We start from the raw sequence: 17,470 nt of genomic DNA, 5'->3' as shown, positions 1-17,470 counted from the left end.
ACAATAAATGCAGCCCCAGGATGTATGGTTTCCAGTTTATATAGAGTCCAGTGAAGTACGGCTGTGACCATAATCGAAGAGAATTCTCTTGGAAGATAATGCGGTCGGCATTTGATTGTAAGGAATTCTAGGTCAGGTGAACAAAAGGACTTGAGTTCCTGTATGTTGTTATGATTACACCATGAGTTGTCAATCATAAGGCATACACCCCCACCCTTCTACTTACCAGAGATGTTTGTTTCTGTTTCGGCGCGATGCATGAAGAAACCGGGTTGCTGTACCGACTCTGATAACATATCCTGAGTGAGCCATGTTTCCTTGAAACAGAGAATGTTACAATCTCTGGCACTAAATCCTACCTGCCAGCACTGTTGCTCTTAATTGTATATTTTTTACATATTTGAGACTATATCTAATGCCATTCTACTCAATACAGTCTTTAAACTAATTTCCTGTACCTCTTTCTCCCTCATACTAGATCTCAGCCTCTCTCTGCCCACCTTGTAGCAGTACATGCTCCACGGTCTCCGTTTCCTGGCAATAATCACACTTTCCTGTTGGATGCTTTCCTATCACATTTAAGGTCTTATTCAACTAGCCTACACTCTCACTGTAGATAGGCAATGTTAGGAGAAAGGGGATCCTCGTGTCCAAGAGGTGAGGCAGAGGCCTCAGAGGGGAGGCAACGTGAGGACAGACACATTCAGAATGGCACACACACGTAACCCTTAATCTTGTAAAAATAGCCTCCTCTCTTCTGTCCCTTCCTGCCGTCCTTCCCTACCCGACTTTCCTCTGTACTTTAAATAAATGCCTGCCCTTAGCATTCCACTGCTCCTGCCATTTCTGCACCATCACTGTCCATATCAGGCTTTTTGCCTCTGCTTTGTTCATTGAAACTACAACATCAACATCCCCACTACTAAGTGCTTGTTTAGCCAGTACACCAACTGCCTCGTTCCCCTCCACCCCCACATGGACTGGGACTCAAGTGAATCTTATCTGTGTACCCATCTGTCTAATCCTGCCATGTGTATGTAGCACCTCATAAAGCAGGTATTGTCTGCTACGTGAGCTAAAGGACTGGAGACTCATTAACACTGAATAACTACGCTGTCTGGCTTCACTTCGCCCACCCACTGTAAGGCCAACAGTACGGCCATCAGCTCCACCGTATATACAGCCAGATGATCTGTAATATGTTTCCTGACTTCCACCCCACATTCCTGCACTACAAATGCTGACCCAGTACATCCTGTCCTTGGATCTTTTGAACCTTCTGTGCAAGTGGCCACAAAATCCTGACACACAGTAACCAGTCGTCTCTTCAACAAATCAGATGGATCATCACCCTCCCTATCTTTCCGTAGTCTCTCCAACACTTCTAGATCAACTACTGGTGGCGGGAGAAATGGGGAGGAGGGGCTCTTGGGATCTCACATTGAGTGAATTCATATAGAAAAGTAGTTCCTATTGACACATATAGATGCAAAGAGTGCATGCATGCATTTAAAAATACTACCATCTTGTCTCAATGCCACTGTGAGCAATGTAGTACATCCTTGACAAGTTCTCAGACACAAAAGCGGTGTGAGGATTTATTGCTGATGGGTTCCAACGTTTCAGAAATGGATTGGGAAAATGGAACATGAATAAAAATGAGTCTTTTGCCTATAGTATAGCAGCAAAAACAACATTTATCCAACAAATTGAATGCACTGAAGCATAAAATCTGAAATAATTAGAAGATTTTTCCCAGACATTGAGCTTTCAGGATTTCAGGAATGTAATACAGCAGCAGTTTAAAATGCATAAAAAGCATTCTCACATTGGCAGCAAAGGCTTCTTTACACAGTACAAAACATATTTTTGAAATGTTAACATTTTTTTTCGTTATTAATAATAATTCAACTATTTCATGTGTGTAATAGAGCACGCAAGCTTGTAGCCCTCAAACCCGGAAATCAGTTACCTCTGGTTTGTTCAGCCATACCTATAGGGAAAATGAATGGGGAAAGAATGCTCTCTATGGAGAACAGCACACAGGCACACTTGCTAACTACTGCTACAAGTTATAACACACCTACCTAGGTACGGCTTGCTATAGTATCATGGTGACCTGTGTTTCACCTCCACTTGAGCTAAACTGGGTGAGGCAGAGGCCACAGAGAGGGGAGGCAACGTGAGGACAGACACATTCAGAATGACACACACACATAACAGCTTGTTTTTTAAACTCAGGAACGAGGGCAAAATGTAGATATTTGTGTGTAGGTCTACATGTGTGTTTGAAACACAGTGTTTTCATATTGCTAACCAAGTACACTAGTGTTTTCATATATCTAACCAAGTACACTAGTGTTTTCATATAGCTAACCAAGTACACTAGTGTTTTCATATAGCTAACCAAGTACACTAGTGTTTTCATATAYCTAACCAAGTACACTAGTGTTTTCATATAGCTAACCAAGTACACTAGTGTTTTCATATAGCTAACCAAGTACACTAGTGTTTTCATATAGCTAACCAAGTACACTAGTGTTTTCATATAGCTAACCAAGGAGAAAAATAATGAAGTAGTTGTCCTATGTGACATCAATGAAATAGAGTAGTTATGTGACCTTACTCCAGCATCCTGTTCCTGAATCCATGCACCTTGGTTGAACGGAGATGAACCACATCATTTATCCAGCAGTACAGTCTGTCTCAGAACGGGTCAAACTGACTGACATGAGCTGTTTCACCGTATCTCCCACACACTTCCTTGTCATAGTTGTCGACAAGAATAATGTGGCTACCTAGCTTTTCAATGAAGGTCAGTGCAAGAACGAGGAGAGACATTTAAGTAGAATGAAGACATTCCACAACTCTGAGAACAATGGAAGTTCACTTCAAATTCAACAGTAACACACATTGATTTGAATAAGAGAATATGAAGTTCGTTTTGCAGATTTTCTGCATCACTTAGTTGTCTGACAGACATGGTAATCACCACCCCACTGTACCAAGCAGCCTTCATGGGTTTGGCACAGCCATATCCCAAGGGAGACTTGTACTGACCAGCTCCCATTTCCCTGGTTTCTTCTGCTACCACCCGGAAAAAAGTAGAGAACATGCCTCCTCACCCATTCTCCAGTTTCGGTGGAATTTTGGTCACCAGGTCACAGATCATGGGCGACCTGAACACTGCCGTTCTCTTTCCCCATCTAAATGTGTGTAATAACAATGGGCCTGGGAGAAATGTGAGAAAGTTCTATAAATGACCATTGTTCTCTAACTCAACCCCCTTGCTGCTCTAGCTTTTGAGTCCTTTCAGACAGTGTATCGTCTTTGAAGTATTGTCTTTACTTAGAACTGAGTAGTGGTGCAACAGAAGATTAAGGGGGATGGGGGGGCAGTGCTTCACATCATTGTGTTACTTTACTATTTAGCTGTAAATTTGTGCTTTACGTTGAGCAGACTAATATGTATTATTTAAGGTGTTTTTAGTCTAACTTAAATTTCTTCCAGTTGAGATGTTATAATCAATCTAGCACTTAGCCCATCAGTATACTACACCATACATTGTCAGTTGATGGAAAAATAGATTTGATCAAATGAGAAAATTATACTTTCTATTATCTTGGAAATCAGATTTTTCCTTCTGACATGGGACTCAAACCAGCTATCCTCCAGATCACGTCAAACTCATTCCACAGACGGCCAAGTTTGTGCAGGTTTTCGATCCACCCTTGTACTTGATTGATGAATTAAGGTCACTAATTAGTAAGGAACCCCTCACCTGGTTTAGGTCTTAAGTGAAATAAAAAAATAAAAACCTGTACACTCAGCCCCCAGTGGAATGAGTTCGACACTCCTGATCCAGATGCTGTCCCACTTCAACTTCTCAGTTGTGGCTCTCCAACCCTGTTCCTGGAGAGCTATCGTCCTGAAGGTTCTCTCCAACCCTGTTCCTGGAGAGCTATCGTCCTGAAGGTTCTTCCTGGAGAGCTATAGCCCTGAAGGTTCTCTCCAACCCTGTTCCTGGAGAGCTATAGTCCTGAAGGTTCTCTCCAGCCCTGTTCCTGGAGAGCTATAGTCCTGAAGGTTCTCTCCAGCCCTGTTCCTGGAGAGCTATAGTCCTGAAGGTTCTCTCCAACCCTGTTCCTGGAGAGCTATAGCCCTGAAGGTTCTCTCCAACCCTGTTCCTGGAAAGCTATCGTCCTGAAGGTTCTCTCCAACCCTGTTCCCGGAAAGCTATAGTCCTGAAGGTTCTCTCCAACCCTGTTCCCGGAAAGCTATAGTCCTGAAGGTTCTCTCCAACCCTGTTCCTGGAGAGCTATCGTCCTGGAGGTTCTCTCCAANAGCTATCGTCCTGGAGGTTCTCTCCAACCCTGTTCCTGGAGAGCTATCGTCCTGGAGGTTCTCTCCAACCCTGTTCCTGGAGAGCTATCGTCCTGAAGGTTCTCTCCGTCCCTGTTCCTGGAGAGCTATTGTTCTGTAGGTTCACTACAACCCATTGTAAGCAACCCAATTCAGCTTATCAACCAGCTAATTATTAGATGTGCTAGACCAGAGCTGGAGAAAACTTACAGGACAATAGCTCTCCAGGAACGGGGGTTGAGCCCTGCTCTGACAGTATTTCCTAAACTCAGCCCCCCCCCTGCACGTTTTGGTGTTTGCCCTAAAACCACATAGCCGATTCAAATGAAATCCAGCATTGATTATTTTAAATCAGCTGTTCAGTGCTAGGGCAAACAACAAAACGTGCACCTAGGGGGGGACCCAGGACCGTTTGGGAAACTCTGCTCTAGGCTGCCTGCTATATCAGACCCAAATAGATCATTTAATGTGACCTTTCCTGGTGATCCTGGACTATAGACACTCAACACCAAGAGTAGTTTCACTGTTTGACTAGTGGTCCTTAGTGCCAACAGTCAAGCGCCCCAGGTTACTTAAACGATTATCCCCAAAAACACATTGTTAAACCATTCCTAGAGCCCCCAAACTCAAAGCCAGTTCCACGGCATTCACCCCCCCCCCTAACCAGGGACCGATTTAGAACTGGGACACCAGGTGGGTACAATTTATCAAGTACAACAGAAACCCAGCCAGCAGGCTCCGGACCCACAGGGTAGGAGTTGAATGATCTAGATGTTATGACGAATAACCCCTCCAGTGTAAACCAGTGTGTACTGTAGACAATGGTTCAAATCAGTTACACTCACTGTCATATTGATCAATAGTTCTGACAGGGTGAATTTCTATAAACCACATTTCACAAGTCTGAAAATGCTAGTCTGTCAGCTTCGCYTATCCTAATTACTAACCACTATCTATATCCCTTTATCGCCAAAGACATCAAATGGCAGCTTCTACACCCAAAATGATGAACTCTTACACACCACACCAACATTTTGTCACCATAAAAAGGCATGTGTTTATTTCTTTAAATGTACAGACACCCTCTAGCGGTAGCGGTGCAGCTGCAGGGTATTGCGTCTCTTCCAGGCTGCCCGGCGGGAACCACCCATGGTCATGTGGAACTTGTGGCCCTTGCCCAGGCCACGGCTCTTCTTGCCCGCGGACGTCAGGCCACGCATCTCCCTGTGCTTGTGCACGGGCCTGGTGATCCATTGGGTGTCGGGGTTGCGTCTGATAGCCTTGTGGAAGGTGTCGATCAGGATCACTTCGAAGAACTTGTAGGTGGAGTCCTCTCCTACCCAGTAAGAGGCCAGCACCCTCAGGCCTCCACAGTGACGACCAGCACGCTCCTGTTGGGGAGACCGAAGACCAAGCAGGTCAGACAAGTCACATTCAGAAACTTGAATGAATGTAAATTACTGATTTGCAATGTTCTGAGGTCTGGTCTAGTGACAGCACTGCCAACCCCATACTGCGCATGGCTCCCTGCGGCAGGGGTATTACCCAGTTACGCCACCTTCAAATCTGTTGAGCAATTCTAGCATATACATACACACACAATAAAAAAAGGTATGGGAAAGATCTAAAATGATAAATTCCCACTGCCTGACACATACACATGGAGCTACACAACATATGGATTTGTCTCAACATTGAAGTAATCATCAAGTCCAATGTGAAGAGACTACCATTCACTTAGTTTAATACAATACAGTTTTAAATACAACCAAGATACTTTTGGAAAGGACGCATTATTTTCTGTAATGTGGTTTCAGACAAATTGGCTTATTTCAGACTGGTTTCACCATAGTCGATAAGATGGGGAAAAAAGTTGAGCATCATTAACCACATTGAGAGGATGCATTATTGATGAAAAGGGTTCCATTTGGAATGTGAGATTTGTTTCAGAGGGAAATAGAGCCAATATGAAATGACTTGTACCTATCCAACGCATTCATATCGGCACAAGGGTCTAGAAGCAGAGGCAAGGGTAGATTTGGAATTGAGCGTAGATTTGCCAAGCCAGGTCAGATCTGTGACATCCTTGTGCAGTTCTTTGTAACTTCTCCCTGAAGCGTACTCACTCACTATCTCTCATGGACTTAAAATAAATACTGACTGATGTAAGATTATCTTTGTAAAAAAAAAACACTAGCCCAAGCTTACACCAATACCATGCTTACCAAGTACTTAACAAAGTGAGCAAATGCAACATTTGGGGAGAAAGGATAAGAATCAGACCACAACCTGGGAGATGCACCTGTTCAGAAACTCTTACCTCAGCAGTGGACTGGAGGCTGCGGGCAAACTTGATCTGGTTGACACCATGGTGGACGGGCTTGCCGTAGGTGGCACCCTTGGGCACGGGGCGCTTGCGGCCTCCACGGCGAACACGGACACGGTAGATGACATAGCCTGTCATAAGACAGCGACATGTCAAGGAATAATAGACAACAAATGACACAACCACTTGGTCTACCTTTCATGTGAAGCAACACTTCTAAACAGATAAGTGACTTGAATGTTTTTGCGAAACCAAACAGGCAATGGGAATACCATTACTGTCTAATCACGACAACAGAGCTACAAATAACATATTACATCTTCAACTTATCAAACCAACGGATCAGACATGAGGGCTCCTGAGTGGTACAGCGGTCTAAGGCACCGCATGTCATTACTGACCCTGGTTCGATTCCAGGCTCTCTCACAACTGGCTGTGATTGGGAGTCCCATAGGGCGGCACACAATTGGCCCAGAGTCATCCGTGTTAGGCTCTCACTGTAAATGAGAATTTGTTCTTAACTTGCCTAGTCTGTAGTGGGTTTGTTGTGATGCCTCTAGCACGGAGATGCTGTGCCTTAGACCACTGCGCCACTTGGGAGCATGTAGGTAGGGGTAAAGTGACTATGCATAGATAACAGGGAGACGTGATCTTCCTGTCTGCGCTGGCGCCCCCCCTTCGGTTGTGCCGTGGCGGAGATCTTTGTAGGCTATACTCGGCCTTGTCTCAGGATGGTAAGTTGGTGGTTGAAGGTATCCCTCTAGTGGTGTGGGGGCTGTGCTTTGGCAAAGTGGGTGGGGTTACATCCTTCCTGTTTGGTCCTGTCCGGAGCATCATCGGATGGGGCCACAGTGTCTCCTGACCCCTCCTGTCTCAGCCTCCAGTATTTATGCTGCAGTAGTTTATGTGTCGGGGGCTAGGGTCAGTTTGTTATATCTGGAGTACTTCTCCTGTCTTATCCGGTGTCCTGTGTGAATTTAAGTATGCTCTCTCGGAGGACCTGAGCCCTAGGACCATGCCTCAGGACTACATGGCATGATGACTCCTTGCTGTCCCTAGTCCACCTGGCCGTGCTGCTGCTCCAGTTTCAACTGTTCTGCCTGCGGCTATGGAACCCTGACATGTTCACCGGACGTGCTACCTGTCCCAGACCTGCTGTTTAAACTCTCTAGAGATACTCTTAATGATCGGCTATGAAAAGCCAACTGACATTTACTCCCGAGGTGCTGACTTGCTGCACCCTCGACAACTACTGTGATTATTATTATTATACCATATTATAACATTTTGGCCATGTTCTGTTATAATCTCAACCCGGCACAGCCAGAAGAGGACTGGCCACCCCTCATAGCCTGGTTCCTCTCTAGGAAGTTTTTCCTAGCCACCGTGCTTCTACACCTGCATTGCTTGCTGTTTGGGGTTTTAGGCTGGGTTTCTGTACAGCACTTTGAGAAATCAGCTGATGTAAAAAGGGCTATATAAATACATTTGATAATAAACCCTGGAGTAGCAGCACTGTTAAGGGGGGGGGTCAACGTAAATTGTCCCTGTCACCCACCTTGTTTGCACTTGTACCCCAGTCTGCGCGCCTTGTCTGGTCTGGTGGGTCTAGGCGCACGGTGGAGACCGGAGAGCTGACGGTACTGCCAGCATCGGACGCGCAGGAGAAAGCGCATCACGTCGGACTGCTTCTTGCGCCATAGCTCCTGTATATATTTGTACGCTCCCATGTTGAATTAACTGTGACAAAAGGCAAATAGAAATATGTAATGGTCACCATTAAATACTTGGATTTAACCGTTACTCTAGTTGGAGGGAAAGTAAGGCACCGATAATTTGCTAATCTTCATTCAAAGCAATGATATGGCCAAATTGGCTATCTAGCCAACACGTTTACTTTGTTTACAACGTAATGTAACCTTTAAATAATCAAGTCATGAATTACATCTTCGGGTTACATTTAATTCAGCGTGTATTATATTGGCGTCTACATGCACGTGCTTTTGGGGCTAATTTCTGTTTCTATCTAGACCACCTGGAAATCCGTTTTCGGGCAGTAGGAGACTCGCGGTAGGCCCCCATGCAAAGAGTCCTACACACTGGATAGGTAACTAGTTAACCGGCTAGCACTCCATAGTAGACAACCTCTAAAGCTAAAATATTAACTAGTAAAACGTGTAACGCAACAAATGCACATAGTTTTATAAACACAGAACATCAATGTCTAGCAACTTTCTAACCTCGCTCTTAGGCAATGTATAGGAGACTAATAGAAGATCCATGCATTACCTCGGATACGCAATGCAATATTCATATTTTCACAAATTAAAAAGCAGAAATGGAGGTAGTGTGTTATTAGCTAAGCATTCCGTTAACTAACCCCAGAACTATACAACCTGATGGCCATGTTTTAATACAGATTTTTAATGGATTGTACATACTGAAAAATAATAAAATGCTAGCTTACATGATGGCGTACCTGCCGGAAAGAAAGAAAAACGTACCCAGTATGCTTTATCAAAACGTCAGTGACACAGTTCCGGTCAGATACGCCTGGGTATTGTAGTTTATTACAATAATGTTAATAGTTTTCATATACATTTCACCTAACTTCATTTAATAACCTGGGATTTTGATGGTCTTGACATTTTAGAACACAACCAGATTGAAATAAAAGTATTTACTACTTACTTTTGTACATTGAGATTTGGTCCACTACACTTGTCGATTTTACCATTCTTATTGGTAGCTGGTAATATACATTTATATTTGACATTTATTAATGCATATTAATAAATGTATGTGTTATTTATACAGTGCATTTTTCTCAAAATTCACCGCTCCCCTCGCCTCTGCACATGCGCAGAAAATCATTGGAACTTCCTTGTCAAAAGAGAATGGATGTTGTGATTTTAGCTAGCTAAATAACTTCAAAGTTGGTTAGCTACCGAGTTTACTCCAATAATAATTGTAATCTCTCCGTTTGGCCAACTCTTACACCAAGGTACTTGTTTTATCGTATCAAGCTAGCTACGTACATTTTGGATGCGATGTTGACGACGATGCTTCAGCTACAGTAGTTCATTTTTCTACTTATTTGACATTTATTTTTGTGCTATTACAGGTTTTCGCGTATTCGAAATGGGGAAAGGCTGCAAAGTTGTGGTGTGTGGTTTGGCATCTGTAGGAAAAACAGCCATCCTTGAACAGCTGTTATATGGCAATCACGCAGTTGGTACGTTGATGACTGAATTGGTTGTATTTGAGAAATTAACACTGTATAAAATGTGCTTGTAGTGTTAAAAGGGAATTTGCAATGTAGCCTGGAATGACCAGTTATTGGGAGCAAAACAGCGTTCTGCACTTTCACTATACAACTTTTGCAGTTGAAATCTGTAACTAAGTTTGTGTGTGGCGTGAATTTAAGACCATGGTCTGGGGTAAACCAGAGAACTGCTAAAGACCGTCCGGCATGGTGTGGCCTTACGCTCCACAGGGAGCCAAAGGAAACAAATATATATACTGTATTTCACCGAGAGTTGAGTGAGCACTGCCTACCTGCCAGACTGTTGAACACAACCATTGAATTCCATTGTCTCCTGTCTGTTGAAGGTTCAGAGTCCACTGAGACCCAGGAGGATGTGTATGTGGCGTCGGTGGAGACAGACCGCGGTGTGAAGGAACAGTTACGTCTCTATGACACCAGAGGGCTCCACGACGGCCTGGACCTTCCCAAGCACTACTACTCTGTGGCGGACGGCTTTGTGCTGGTCTACAGCGTGGACAGCCTGGAGTCCTTCAAGAAGGTGGATGTCCTCAAGAAGGAGATAGACAAATCCAGAGACAAGAAAGAGGTACTGGGATTGTGATTGATTGAAACTCTCCTTAAGCTTTGCTAAGTGTGTGTGGTTCTGTTCAAGTGAGCCAGGTTTCTTTTATTGATTAGCTGTCTATGGCCAAAACAATCAAATGTATTTATAATGCCCTATTTACATCAGCAGTTGTCACAGTGCTTATATTCTAACCTGGCCTAGACCCCAAAGAGCAAGCAGAAGCACAGTGGCCATAAAATACAAAATAAAAACGATCAACCAAGACACAAATCAGAACCTTATGCTATTGTTGTTTAGTTGGAGTGTCCCCTCTTCCTGCAGGTGATGGTGATTGTGCTAGGGAACAAGACGGACCTGCGTGAGCTTCGTCAGGTGGAGCACGAGGCAGCGCAGCAGTGGGCGCGGGGGGAGAAGGTCAAACTCTGGGAGGTCAGCGTCACTGAGAGGAACTCTCTCATTGAACCCTTCACCATGCTCACCAGCCGCCTCACACAGCCTCAGAGCAAGTCTGCCTTCCCTCTTCCAGGACGCAAGAGCAAGGGCACAACGTCCAATGACATCTGAACTGAACTCAACCTTGAGCGTACCTAAGATCCAAGTACTTCGGGGAGGGGGAGATGTCAGAGTAGGATCGATGAGTTAGCCAGCCAAATTACATTAATATTCTGACTTCATATCAAGATAGATATCCATGAAATATGGGCAAAGACATAGTAACTGACTCGACAACCAACAACCCATTAAATTCCCTTAAAATAACGCTTTTTTTTTTTTAATACAATTGAAGTCAGAAGTTTACATAGACCTTAGCCAAATACATTTAAACCTAGTAAAAATTCCCTGTCTTAGGTCAGTTAGGATCACCAATTCATTTTAAGAATGTGAAATGTCAGAAAAATAGTAGAATGATTTATTTCAGCTTTTATTTCTTTCATCACATTCCCAGTGGGTCAGAAGTTTACATACTCAATTAGTATTTGGTAGCATTGCCTTTAAATAGTTTAACTTGGGTCAAACGTTTTGGGTAGCCTTCCACAAGCTTCCCACAATAAGTTGGGTGAATTTTGGCCCATTCCTCCTGACAGAGCTGGTGTAACTGAGTCAGTTTGTAGGTCTCCTTGCTCATACTCTTTTTCAGTTCTGCKCACAAATTCTCTATGGGATTGAGGTCAGGGCTTTGTGATGGCCACTCCAATGCCATTTTGCCACAACTTTGGAAGTATGCTTGGGGTCATTGTCCATTTGGAAGATCCATTTGCGACCAAGCTTGAACTTCCTGACTGATGTCTTGAGATGTTGCTTCAATATATCTACATAATTTTCCTACCTCATGATGCCATCTATTTTGTGAAGTGCGCCAGTCCCTCCTTCAGCAAAGCACCCCCACAACACGATGCTGCCACCCCCGTGCTTCACGGTTGGGAAGGTGTTCTTCGGCTTGCAAGCGTTCCCCTTTTTCCTCCAAACATAACAATGGTCATTATGGCCAAACTGTATTTTTGTTTCATTAGACCAGAGGACATTTCTCCAAAAAGTACAATCTTTGTCCCCATGTGCAGTTGCAAACCGTAGTCTGGCTTTTTTATGGCAGTTTTGGAGCAGTGGCTTCTTCCTTGCTGAGCAGCCTTTCAGGTTATGTCGATATAGGACTCGTTTTACTGTGGATATAGATACTTTTGTACCCGTTTCCTCCAGCATCTTCACAAGGTCCTTTGCTGTTGTTCTGGGATTGATTTGCACTTTTCGCACCAAAGTATGTTCATCTCTAGGAGACAGAACGCGTCTCCTTCCTGAGCAGTATGACGGCTGCGTGGTCCCATGGTGTTTATACTTGCGTACTATTGTTTGTACAGATGAACGTGGTACCTTCAGGTGTTTGGAAATTGCTCCCAAGGAATAACCAGACTTGTGGAGGTCTGCAAATGTTTTTCTGAGGTCTTGGCTGATTTCTTTTGATTTTCCCATGATGTCAAGCAGAGGCACTGAGTTTGAAGGTACACCTTCAATGGACTCAAATGTTGTCAATTAGCCTATCAGAAGCTTCTAAAGCCATGACATAATTTTCTGGAATTTTCCAAGCTGTTTAAAGGCACAGTCAACTTAGTGTATGTAAACTTCTGACCCACTGGAATTGTGATACAGTGAAATATTCTGTCTAAACAACTGTTGGAAAAATGACTTGTCATGCACAAAGTATATGTTCTAACCAACTTCCCAAAACTATAGTTTGTTAACATGAAATTTGTGGAGTGGTTGAAAAACAAGTTTTAATGAGTCCAACCTAAGTGTATGTAAACTTCTGACGTCAACTGTATACTTGCAAATCAAGAGATGTATCTTAATGTTTTTCGAAGTATGCTGGCTAAATTAGTGAACCTGCTTTGTGATATCATACACCCCTATGGTTTCCGTGTGCTCCATCCTATGGGAGGGTTATAGTAGCTGCTTTACAGCAAGGTCTAGGCCCATATAATGTGCCTTGGGAGTGAGGCATATTACTACCTAGTGTGTATGGCCTACCAGTTTACTACCTAGTGTATGGCCCAGTGGCAAAACAAAACAAAAAAGGTACTACCTTGATCAGGTCTGTTGCTCGTGTCTGTGATGATCAAATGTCTGTTTCATCAGTTGCACCCTAAATGGTTGGTTGTGTATTTGTTAAATACAAAACCTTTGTACTTTATTCTTTGTACATGTTTGAGAATTTTTTTATTAACTTAATTTATTTGTCACTTTACTAAACTTAAATTCCTTGTGGGTAGGAATGGGATAAAATGTAGGACACAATTGTATGAAATGTCTTTGAATTGTTGTGAAGAGAATGTGGCTTCTGTAGTGCATCCAAATAATATATCCTTTCTCCTGAGGTGTACACTCGTTCACTACTACAAATCTAAAAGCATTGGATTGGTGGAGGCATGGGGCAGGAGTTTCCACTATATTTCTCATACCAGTCATTTCCTTTCAATTCAGGGAATTGAAGTGAACTCATGTACACTTTGGGAAGAAGGAGAGAACTGGAACATCTCCTGTGTCCTTCATGTCTTGTGTGTGAGACCTGGCCAAATAACATTTGTGCTGCTACTTATATTTTTGTTGTCCATTGTTCTGACATATATGCATGTATTTCAATTTAACAATAAAATGGAGGGACTGTATTATTATTTTTTTTAAATCAGCAAGACATGAAGCACAACTTTCCCACCCAGACATTGTGCTGTATAGGCTACAATAGAAATGATTCAGATATAGACATGCAAGAGAGCTTACACCAATGGTAATTAACATCTGAAAAATTCACACAAATGAGATTGGGAATTCTACCAGGAAACCATGCTGTGTGTGACAGGTTTATATAAGCAGACCAAACATGTAGAATTAATTTCCTTTCGAAGCACAATTAGCTAAAAATGTAATCATTTTAAAGAACTTCAAGTTAACACATTGAAAAGCATCAATGGTAATATACAGGTCAGAGAACTTAAATACCATAAACAAAATATCAGGAGATGAAGACTTAAATTCCAAGATAAATATTCTACCCTTCCTTTCCCCCCCACTCCTGTCCCTGAGTCATCCCAGAAGGAGCTCTGACACCCCCTATCCTCTCCCTCTCATGTTGCCCAGGGTCGTAGTTGTTAGGGTATGCTATGTGAAACAAATGAACTTTTCTTATTGGACAAGTCCATGTAGTGCCTAATGAATACGACCCAATCCTGTGTATCTATGTGGCGTATCTCTTGGTCCACTGTTTGGCTATCCTGTCGTGCTCTGGTCTGTTGGTTGTGTATTGGGTGGCGATGCTTCCTACCAGAGGGTCAGCTGTGAGGGGTGGAGAACACGCAGAGTTATAGGTAGGGCTTCAACGATAGCTTTGATCTGCCAGTACAAATGCACACACGRAATTCCACATATGACAATGTTTACACTTCAAAGCAGCCACTAATCAATGAATTTCAATGGAACCCGCATTATAGTAGTATATGGCATCTTAGGTCTTACCAGGGTTGCAGTCAGTGAGCAGGGAGCAGATGGACAGCAGCACCTTGGAGATGGTGAGGGCGGGGCTCCAGTTGTCCTTCAGGATGTCCAGACAGATCACACCCTGACTGTTGATGTTACAGTGGTAGATCCTGGTACGGAACGTCACCTAGGAAACAAAGTAGATCTATATCAATACACCCCGATTGTTTATGTTCCAGTGGTAGATCCTGAAAGCAACACGGAGATAATCTACTCAACAATGAAAACCGATGTTCAGTCTAATCATGGAAGCCAAATTTCCATTTAAGCCTTTTTGAGTCTGGTTTGGTTAAATTGACCATTAACTGTTTGAAATTTGCAGAGAACTAGAGACCCTGAATTTCAATCAAATCAAAGTGCCATAGCTCCCTCCAGTGGTCAATATGGCAATAACAAGTTCCCTTCTCGAGTGAGAAAGTGGTATCCTACATACCTGTGTAATCTTGAGGAATGTTCTAATCATTGTTTGAGTCAGCTTGTTTTGACTAGAGTGTTTACCTTGGGTGGTTTGAAGGGGTAGTCTGGTGTAAAGGCGATATCTAGGAAGAAGACCCCTCCCTCGTACACAGAGCCTGGTGGTCCCAGGATGGTGGATCTCCACTCATAGATGTTGTCTCCTTTTGGACCCGCACTGCAAACACAGGTACATTACATTGTTTCATGCAGTGGTGGTCGGTGTCTTTTTTCATGAGTATGGCCTTATTACAGCATATTGATGACTGTCATTCATATTCCATTCACCCAGTTCAATGTAACAGTGATAGGTCTAGGCTACTACATGACACTAATTTTCCCTGTACCGATCATGAGGTTGCTTCAACCTAGCTTATGAATGAACGTTTATAACGTAGGTGCACACAGGTTGAGAGAAAGATTTGAGGTGACAGACAGTGACACATTCAATACTGCCTTGCACACTCTTGCTTGCATCTAGCTGATAGGGTGTAATCATTAGTCCAACAGTTGCAAACAAGAGTTTCTATTGGACAAATTCAGGTATGTTAATCCCCGTTTTCTTCCGTTTAAGAAACATTAACAGAATCGGCGGAATGAATACACCCCTGATCACCCTTAAATCACAGTTCACTTTCATAGCAGCCACAATCTATTCCTTCTCGAATTATGTGCTCTCCTCACCTTCACTTGTGGACTTCAATGCACAACATCAGCTGTATGTGACGAGGAGAAAAACCTTTCCAAGCCAAACTATATCATAACCGCTACACACAGCCTACATCATTGTCACCATATTTTGTTTATTTATTTAACTAGGAAAGTCAGTTAAGAACAAATTCCTATTTACTATGACGCCTACACCGGCCAAACCCGGACAACGCTGGGCCATTAGGGCGGCACACAATCCCACAGTCACATAGGGCGGCACACAATCACGGCCGGTTGTGATACACCCTGGATTAATTAAAGTAACGTCATAGTCAACATAGCTAACTAACGCGTTAGTAAACCCACTACAATCATGCTGTAATGTTACAGTGTACAGTCAGTAAGCAGTTTAGCACTTTCACCAGCAGGCCCTGGTAGCAAAAAAAAAAGTAAAACCAAAAGCTTACCATGACTTGGAAGATTTCCAGTGTTGTGTTGGATAATCATAGCCAGCTAGATAACCTCTGTTTGAGCAGGGTGTTCGAGTAAGCCAAACTAGCTGGCTGCACTTGCTAAGTGAAACTAAAAGACAAAATCTTTCCCACTTGCTTCTCTTTCATTTTGGAAGAAATAACATTTGTTCAAAACTGCTCAATTATTGTCTCTCCCCTTGAGTCAACTACTCACCACATTTTATGCACTGCAGTGCTATCTAGCTGTAGCTTATGCTTTTAGTACTACATTTTTCTCTGATCCTTTGATTGGGTGGACAACATGTCAGTTCATGCTGCAAGAGCTCATAGGTTGGAGGACATCCTCCGGAAGTTGTCATAATTACTGTTTAAGTCTATGGAAGGGGGTGAGAACCATGATCTTCCTAGGTTTTGTATTGAAGTCAATGTACCCAGAGGAGGACGGATGTCAGCTTTCTTCCAGCAACACCATGGTGCTACCCTACCCTACAGAGTGCTGTTGAGGCTACTGTAGACCTTCATTGCATAATAGTGTTTTAATCAATTATTTGATGTCGTGATTATATTTAGTACAGTTTTATCTAAAAAGGATAACTTAAATTGTTTTAACATTATTTTTATTAAAAATTCACTGAGGAGGATGGTTCTCCTCAGCTGTCTTCTTTATGTGTATTGACTGTCATCACATCATCTCTAACACATTAGCAGCTGCTAAACACAGTGTAATGTACACTAGGCTGTTATTACAGAAAAGATAGCATAATGACACCACTTCAACAGAGCGGCTGAAAGACTGAAGAAACACTACCCATTCCTGATAATGGCAATCGCAGAGATACAGTATATAACGTATAATACTATCTATTCTATTTATGTGGGCAATCGGCCCGTGAGTGAACATTCCTTTCAGTAATGTAAAGGGAATATTGCATGAATATAGAATGAATATTAGGAGTGATCTATCCGAGGAGGTCTTTCCATTTCCAGTGCGTAGCATCCCAGGAGTAATGGGAACGCATCAAGGTTTTCTTCATTCATGAAACACTATGGATGTTATGTTTAATGTGGGGAAGACAACATGGCATTCATTTGATCGTTTACAGTGGGTTTACTTCCTCCCTTTGCTCGTTTCCCAGAGGTGTTCCCTCCCTGGCTGGATATAAACCACATCTCGAATGTCTGTTCTGTTCCCACAAAGCCTTCAGGAGACGTATAGAGCAAAACCACCCGGGGATATGAATCAGAATGAAGAGGTGTTAAGAGGGGGAACCCATCTGCCAGAAACTGTTTGGAAACTGAGGTATTTATTACCTGGATAAGAAACACATTTCACTTTCATAAAAGTTTTT

The 17,470-nt window shown here is 42.9% G+C and overlaps 3 protein-coding genes and 1 non-coding gene across 6 annotated transcripts in view; 1 reads left to right on the top strand and 3 right to left on the bottom strand.

Annotated features, from left to right (window-relative positions):
• Positions 1–5,390: 5,390 nt before the first annotated feature.
• Positions 5,391–9,231, bottom strand: LOC111955822 (large ribosomal subunit protein eL15). The gene is made up of 4 exons (XM_023976143.2): positions 9,156–9,231; positions 8,247–8,428; positions 6,683–6,819; positions 5,391–5,753 (listed from the first exon to the last, which is right to left on the bottom strand). Exons 2-4 carry the CDS (start codon positions 8,416–8,418, stop codon positions 5,448–5,450), a joined length of 615 nt encoding a protein of 204 aa, XP_023831911.1. The 5' UTR covers positions 8,419–8,428; positions 9,156–9,231; the 3' UTR covers positions 5,391–5,447.
• Positions 6,167–6,256, bottom strand: LOC111956251 (small nucleolar SNORD12/SNORD106). The gene has a single exon (XR_002876237.1). It is a non-coding gene; the product is annotated as a small nucleolar SNORD12/SNORD106 (small nucleolar RNA).
• A 330-nt stretch (positions 9,232–9,561) lies between the features above and the next one.
• LOC111955823 (NF-kappa-B inhibitor-interacting Ras-like protein 1) lies at positions 9,562–11,187 on the top strand. The gene is made up of 4 exons (XM_023976145.2): positions 9,562–9,692; positions 9,813–9,923; positions 10,301–10,542; positions 10,843–11,187. The coding sequence occupies exons 2-4, from the start codon at positions 9,830–9,832 to the stop codon at positions 11,083–11,085; spliced, it is 579 nt and encodes a 192-aa protein (XP_023831913.1). The 5' UTR covers positions 9,562–9,692; positions 9,813–9,829; the 3' UTR covers positions 11,086–11,187.
• Positions 11,188–13,857: 2,670 nt separating this feature from the next.
• LOC111956086 (ubiquitin-conjugating enzyme E2 E1-like) overlaps positions 13,858–17,470 on the bottom strand; it is a 114,127-nt gene continuing 110,514 nt past the window's right edge. For all 3 annotated transcript variants that reach the window (XM_070436350.1, XM_023976518.3, XM_070436351.1), the window contains exons 4-6: positions 15,043–15,175; positions 14,524–14,671; positions 13,858–14,343 (exon numbers count right to left, since the gene is read on the bottom strand). In XM_070436350.1, the coding sequence (XP_070292451.1) occupies positions 14,246–14,343; positions 14,524–14,671; positions 15,043–15,175 (379 nt within the window). In that variant the 3' untranslated portion in view covers positions 13,858–14,245. The remainder of the gene's footprint in view (positions 14,344–14,523; positions 14,672–15,042; positions 15,176–17,470) is intronic.

Source organism: Salvelinus sp. IW2-2015, linkage group LG31, assembly GCF_002910315.2.
Source record: "Salvelinus sp. IW2-2015 linkage group LG31, ASM291031v2, whole genome shotgun sequence".
NCBI lineage: Eukaryota > Metazoa > Chordata > Actinopteri > Salmoniformes > Salmonidae > Salvelinus > Salvelinus sp. IW2-2015.
This window is presented reverse-complemented; position numbering and strand designations above follow the sequence as displayed.